This window comes from Cyclopterus lumpus, chromosome 12 (assembly GCF_009769545.1).
Source record: "Cyclopterus lumpus isolate fCycLum1 chromosome 12, fCycLum1.pri, whole genome shotgun sequence".
Taxonomy (NCBI): Eukaryota; Metazoa; Chordata; class Actinopteri; order Perciformes; family Cyclopteridae; genus Cyclopterus; species Cyclopterus lumpus.
The window spans coordinates 21,345,138-21,352,637 of record NC_046977.1 but is presented as its reverse complement, the minus strand read 5'-3'; the positions used below and the strand labels follow the sequence as shown (position 1 = coordinate 21,352,637).

The following is a 7,500-nucleotide window of genomic DNA, read 5'->3' as shown; positions in this document are numbered from 1 at the left end:
GAGAACATCTCTACACAGCTGAAGTCTCTCCAAATGCAGATCCACAAAAGCCAGGTAGTGGTTGAAAGTTGGGAATCAATTGCGATAGTTCATAAGAAAACTAGACAATATAACGCCGAGAAGATGGTAGGAATGAATACATGTGGTGCCCTTAGAAAACAATTAAGGGTGTTAATGGACAAGACGCAAAACCACGGCTTGTTCCAGAACATGTTCAACACATCGAAAGCAGAGAAAGCAGAGATGGACAATCACCATGAAAATCTGCTTAAGGAATGTGAGGAGAGGCAGGAGAAGCTGAATAGCTATGAGCAGCTCAAGTTAGACGCTGCACTTGAACGACAGAATAATATGGAGTTCAAAGAAAAAATTAAGATCCTGGAAGGTAAACTGAAAAAAGAGTTTACTCTGGACGAAGCGGTCGTCAACCGCATAAAGGCTGAGAAGGACGTCCTCAGTGAAGAAAACAACACCCTACAACTCCTCATCCAGGACTTGCAAGGACAAGTCCAGCTGGGAGAAGCACTGAAGAAAGAAAACCTGGAAATCCAAGCTTCCATTGCAGAGGACCAACTTCAGCATGAGGCTCTGCAACAGGAACTCCAGGTACAACAGAATAAGTTTGATGAGGTGAAGTTATGGCAGAGCGTAGGCTCCGCCAGACTGAACCACTCAGAAGCTTTGAAGATCGACAATACTGTCCTGAAAGAAAGGATCCAGGCTGCCAAAGAGCAGCTGGAGATCGCAGAGTATTTCCGGTGCAACTCCTCTGTCCTGGAGGATGAGGAAAAAGCCCTGATGGAGGAGAACCACATCTTGCTCGAGACCCACTCAGAGGCCATCATGAAGCTGCTCAACCAAGAAGACTACAAAAGAAGGTATGATGTCCTGAAAGAAAAGACTGACTCCTTGACGACAGAAAACACAAAGAAGATTCAATCAATCCAACGGTTAAAGGATCACCTGGACTCTCTCATTACTGCCAAGTCAAGCTATAAAGCGCTGAAGCCACAAAAGATTGTTCTGATTAGGGAGAACAAAACTCTCACGAAGAACGTTCAGGCCCTGGAGAAAAAAGTCTCCAACGAACAGGGCTACATGGAAAAGAAAAATGTGCTCCAGACAGAGGTCGTGACCCTGAACCTTATGAAGGGCACACTTCAGCAACAGGTGGAGGATCTCACAAATCACTCCAGGGTGATCGAGATTTAAACATCTAAAAGGAACTATGCAGGTTTTACCGGATGTTCCGGTTTCCTGCGTTCAAAACAAAATTCTATATGTAGTTATATTTTTTAGATCTCTAATGAGTCCAGCAGTTTTTTCCCAACTTGAATTCTCTACCTGGCTTGTGTGGATTTCCATGCAGAGGGACAACAGCTTTGTAGAGAAGTACTCGAGGATCTGCATTTCCTTCTTCTGAGGGGTGTTCAGTCCTTGTTTCCTCATGGCGTCGTTTCCAGAGGTTACTTGAAAGGCAACAATTTCTGCTTGTTTGCAACTTGCTTCGCTGTTTACTTAGGTTGGGGGGAGGAGGGGCTTGGGGGGTAGTCCGGGTGATCCGGCTACTTCCCTAGGGTGAGCCAATTTTAAAAAAAATTAGACAGGTTTTACTCCGGGTGATCCGGTTTCCTGTATTGGGGGGGGATGGGGAGGGGAGGGGGGGGTAGTCCGGGTGATCCGGCTACCTCCCTAGGGTGAGCCAAATTTAAAAAAAAATTGGCAGGTTTTACTCCGGGTGATCCGGTTTCCTGTATTGGGGTGGGGGGGGGGGGGGGGGGGGGGGGGGGACCACTCAAAAACAAATGGCACTGGTAATGGTACTCCTGGTTTTACTGGGATGGGGTTCGATTCCCTGCAGTGTCGAAATTCCCTGCAGAGACGAGTTCAGCTGGGAGAAGCATTGAAGAATGAAAACCTGGCAATGCAAGATTCCATTGCAGAGTCCCAAATTCAAAATGAGGCTCTATATATATATATATATGTATATATATATATATATATATATATAACGTTATATATATACACATGTATTGATATCCCTGTCTATACATTTTCACAATAAAAATCATCACTCTTTATAAATTATTTTCTGTACATTTATTGCAATCTGTTATGTGTTTTTCCCACTCGCAGCGTCTCACAAAAATGTATCTGTAGGTCGAGAAAGTTCAAAGAGACGACTACTGAGAACAATAAAAGGTCAGAGAGCAAATACATTGTTTTAAAAGAGCTCTTTTGATAAACTTACTTAAAGAGCACTTCATCTCTATCACACACACACACACGCACACACGCACACACGCACACACACACGCACACACACATGCAAACGCACACGCACACACACACATACACACACACGCACACACACATGCAAACGCACACACACACGCACACACACATGCAAACGCACACACACATGCAAACGCACACGCACATGTAAACACACACGCAAACGCACACATACAAACGCACACACACATGCAAACACACACACACACACACACACGCACACACACATGCAAACGCACACGCACACACACACATACACAAAGAAACGCACACACACATGCAAACACACACGCAAACGGTACACACATGCAAACGCACACGGTACACACACATGCAAACGCACACACACATGCAAACGCACACGCACATGCAAACGCACACGCACATGCAAACGCACACGCACATGCAAACGCACACACACATGCAAACGCACACGCACATGCAAACGCACACGCACATGCAAACGCACACACACATGCAAACACACACGCAAACGCACACGGTACACACATGCAAACGCACACGCACACACACATGCAAACACACACACACACACACATGCAAACGCACACGCACACACACATGCAAACACACACACACACACACATGCAAACACACACGCACACGCACACACATGCAAACGCACACGCACACACATGCAAACGCACACGCACACACACACGCACACACATGCAAACGCACACACACGCAAACGCACACGCACACACACACGCACACACATGCAAACGCACACACACACACACACACACGCACACACACATGCAAACGCACACGCACGCACACACAAACGCACACATACAAACGCACACACACATGCAAACACACACGCAAACGCACACGGTACACACATGCACACGCACACACACATGCAAACGCACACGCACACACACATGCAAACACACACGCACACGCACACACATGCAAACGCACACACACATGCAAACGCACACGCACATACAAACGCACACACACATGCAAACACACACGCACACGCACACACACATACACATACAAACGCACACATACAAACGCACACATACAAACGCAAACACACATGCAAACACACACGCAAACGCACACGCACACACACATGCAAACGCACACGCACACACATGCAAACGCACACGCACACACACACGCACACACATGCAAACGCACACACACACACACACACACGCACACACACATGCAAACGCACACGCACACACACGCACACACAAACGCACACACACATGCAAACACACACGCAAACGCACACGGTACACACATGCACACGCACACACACATGCAAACGCACACGCACACACACATGCAAACACACACGCACACGCACACACATGCAAACGCACACACATGCAAACGCACACGCACATGCAAACGCACACACAAACGCACACATACAAACGCACACACGCACACACATGCAAACACACACGCACACACACATGCAAACGCACACGCACACACATGCAAACGCACACGCACATGCAAACGCACACACACACGCACACGCGCACACACATGCAAACGCACACACACACGCACACACACATGCAAACGCACACACACACGCACACACACGCAATCATTGTTTTGTTTTTTATTTGAATTCATCTTTCATCTAGGATGCATTTTGAAACAATATACTGATGGGCATGAAGGGGATACGGCTCCCTGTACGACTCCACAGCTTCTGGTTGTCCTTACCCAGGATGACGTACTGGCCTTCAAAGTTGAGGTCTTTGAGAACCACAATAATCTGGCTTCCCTCTGGTGCCGGCTCCGTCCACCGACTCACCTCACAGCCCTTAATGTCGTACCTGTAAAAACACATCAAACCACACGCTGTCGCTCTCTGTGCTGTTAATAAAGTAATACTATGGTTTGTATTTCTGTATATAAGCTTACCGCGCATTTATTCGATCATCAGGATAAAACACACTTTGCATAACAAGGAAGTATTTCTACAAAGACATGGGAAAAAAGGAAATATGCGTCATTACGCTTTGTAACATGCATTCATGTTAAAGCTTTAACTAGAACAGTAACACATGTTGATCTGTACCTTCCGTCTGTGTGGGATTGTGATCCTGTGAACACCTTGAAGAAACAGTGAGAAATACCTCAGTCCAATGCAACATATTATCGGAAATATGGTTAAATTATAAGTTATCCTTATACATCTAGCAGACACAGAGTAACAATTATATATATTATATATATATTATCTGTTAGAATGTGGGCTGCACGGTGGTGTAGTGGCTAGCACTGTCACCTCACAGCAAGAGGGGCCGGGTTCCATCCCCGATCGGCCATTCATCCTGGAGTTTGCACGTTCTCCCTGTGTCAGCGTGGGTTCCCTCCACGTTCTCCTTTGTCAGTGTGGGTTCCCTCCATGTTCTCCCGTGTCAGCGTGGGTTCCCTCCACGTTGTCAGCGTGGGTTCCCTTCACGTTCTCCTTGTGTCAGCGTGGGTTCCCTCCACGTTCTCCTTGTGGCAACGTGGGTTCCCTCCACGTTCTCCGTGTGTCAGCGTGGGTGCCCTCCACGTTCTCCTTGTGTCAACGTGGGTTCCCCAAGTGTTCTCCTTGTGTCAGCATGGGTTCCCTCCACGTTCTCCTTGTGTCAGCGTGGGTTCCCTCGGCGTTCTCCTTGTGTCAAAGTGGGTTCCCTCCGTGTTCTCCTTGTGTCAGCATGGGTTCCCTCCACGTTCTCCTTGTGTCAGCGTGGGTGCCCTCCACGTTCTCCGTAAGTCAGCGTGGGTGCCCTCCACGTTCTCCTTGTGTCAACGTGGGTTCCCTCCGTGTTCTCCTTGTGTCAAAGTGGGTTCCCTCCACGTTCTCCTTGTGTCAGTATGGGTTCCCTCCACGTTCTCCTTGTGTCAACATGGGTTCCCTCCACGTTCTCCTTGTGTCAGCGTGGGTTCCCTCGGCGTTCTCCTTGTGTCAAAGTGGGTTCCCTCCACGTTCTCCTTGTGTCAGTATGGGTTCCCTCCACGTTCTCCTTGTGTCAGCGTGGGTTCCCTCCACGTTCTCCTTGTGTCAGCGTGGGTGTTTCAATTCAATTCAGTTTATTTTGTATAGCCCAATATCACAAATTACAAATTATCCTCAGAGGGCTTTACAATCTACACATACGACATCCCTGACCTTTGACCTCACATCGGATCAGGAAAAACTCCCCAAAAATAACCTTTGACAGGGAAAAAAGGGAAGAAACCTTCAGGAGAGCAACAGAGGAGGATCCCTCTCCCCGGATGGACAGATGAATAGATGTCATGTGACCAGATGAACAGAGTTACAGAGTTACATAAACACATTACATGAATATGACAATGTATGAATGGAACTCCAATCCATGAAACAGAAGGAGGTAGAGAGGAGGGGGGGCGGGGCATCAGCAGGGCCAATGGGAGGCCGGTTCACCAGCATCAGACACCTCCAGGTCCAATGGACCCTATGAGACGTGAAGTCACAAAGAGTAGCAGAGTATTCCCTCCACGTTCTCCCCGTTTCAGCGTGGGTTCCCTCCATGTTCTCTGGTTTCTCCCACAGTCCTAAGACGTGCAGCTCAGGTTCACTGGAGACTCTAAAGGTAGGTGTGACTGTCAGCCTGAACGGTTGTTATCTCTATATGAGCCCTGTGTCCCGGTTCTGGGTTTTGTCTTGTTTCCTGTTTTATTTTGAAGTCCTCCTCTCTCGTGTCCTCTGTTCCCTTCACTTCCTGTCCCTGATTGTTTCCTCCTGTGTCTAATCACCTGCACCTTCCCAGTGTATTCAAACCCTGTGGTTCTCCTGCCCCATATCAGTTTGGCTGTTTCCAAACCCGTTTGTTCCCTGTGTTTACTTTGGAGAATACATTGACTTCACTCCGGGAGTCGGCATTTGGGTCCCATTCTTGCTGATTGCTGATAAAGGAGTCATTTCTGTACTGGTCTTGTTAGACCTTAGTGCTGATAAAGGACTCATCTCTGTACTGGTCTTGTTAGACCTTAGTGCTGATAAAGGACTCATCTCTGTACTGGTCTTGTTAGACCTTAGTGCTGATAAAGGACTCATCTCTGTAATGGTCTTATTAGACCTTAGTGCTGATAAAGGACTCATCTCTGCAATGGTCTTGTTAGACCTTAGTGCTGATAGAGGACTCATCTCTGTACTGGTCTTGTTAGACCTTAGTGCTGATAAAGGACTCATCTCTGTACTGGTCTTGTTAGACCTTAGTGCTGATAAAGGACTCATCTCTGTACTGGTCTTGTTAGACCTTAGTGCTGATAAAGGACTCATCTCTGTACTGGTCTTGTTAGACCTTAGTGCTGATAGAGGACTCATCTCTGTACTGGTCTTGTTAGACCTTAGTGCTGATAAAGGACTCATCTCTGTAATGGTCTTATTAGACCTTAGTGCTGATAAAGGACTCATCTCTGCAATGGTCTTGTTAGACCTTAGTGCTGATAGAGGACTCATCTCTGTACTGGTCTTGTTAGACCTTAGTGCTGATAAAGGACTCATCTCTGTACTGGTCTTGTTAGACCTTAGTGCTGATAAAGGACTCATCTCTGTACTGGTCTTGTTAGACCTTAGTGCTGATAAAGGACTCATCTCTGTACTGGTCTTGTTAGACCTTAGTGCTGATAGAGGACTCATCTCTGTACTGGTCTTGTTAGACCTTAGTGCTGATAAAGGACTCATCTCTGTACTGGTCTTGTTAGACCTTAGTGGTGATAAAGGACTCATCTCTGTACTGGTCTTGTTAGACCTTAGTGCTGCGTTCCACACCATTGATCATGACATCCTATTACAGAGACTGGATCAGTCGATTGGCATTTCAGGTACCGCACTAAGTTGGTTTAAATCCTATTTATCAGATCGATCTCAGTTTGTATTTGTAAACGATGAAGCCTCAATGACCACCAACGTTAATCACGGAGTTCCACAAGGTTCTGTGCTTGGACCAATTTTATTTACCTTATATATGCTTCCTTTGGGCAACATTATCAGGAAACACTCCATAAACTTTCATTGCTATGCAGATGATACTCAATTATATCTATCGATCAAACTAGAGGAGACCAACCAGCTCGCTAAAATTCAAGAATGTCTTAAAGACATAAAAACATGGATGACCTGCAACTTCCTGATGTTAAACTCAGACAAAACTGAAGTTATTTTACTGGGACCTGAACACC

General features: G+C 46.7%; 1 protein-coding gene across 2 annotated transcripts in view; it reads right to left on the bottom strand.

The window, feature by feature from the left end:
• Positions 1–4,445, bottom strand: part of pip5kl1 (phosphatidylinositol-4-phosphate 5-kinase-like 1) — an 11,059-nt gene extending 6,614 nt beyond the window's left edge. Inside the window, exons 1-4 of one of the 2 annotated variants that reach the window (XM_034547670.1) lie at positions 4,382–4,445; positions 4,225–4,280; positions 4,024–4,136; positions 2,252–2,269 (exon numbers count right to left, since the gene is read on the bottom strand). In XM_034547670.1, coding sequence (XP_034403561.1) covers positions 2,252–2,269; positions 4,024–4,136; positions 4,225–4,265 — 172 coding nt within the window. In that variant the 5' untranslated portion in view covers positions 4,266–4,280; positions 4,382–4,445. The remainder of the gene's footprint in view (positions 1–2,251; positions 2,270–4,023; positions 4,137–4,224; positions 4,281–4,381) is intronic. The other variant, XM_034547671.1, reaches the window with a different exon arrangement.
• Positions 4,446–7,500: the final 3,055 nt, after the last annotated feature.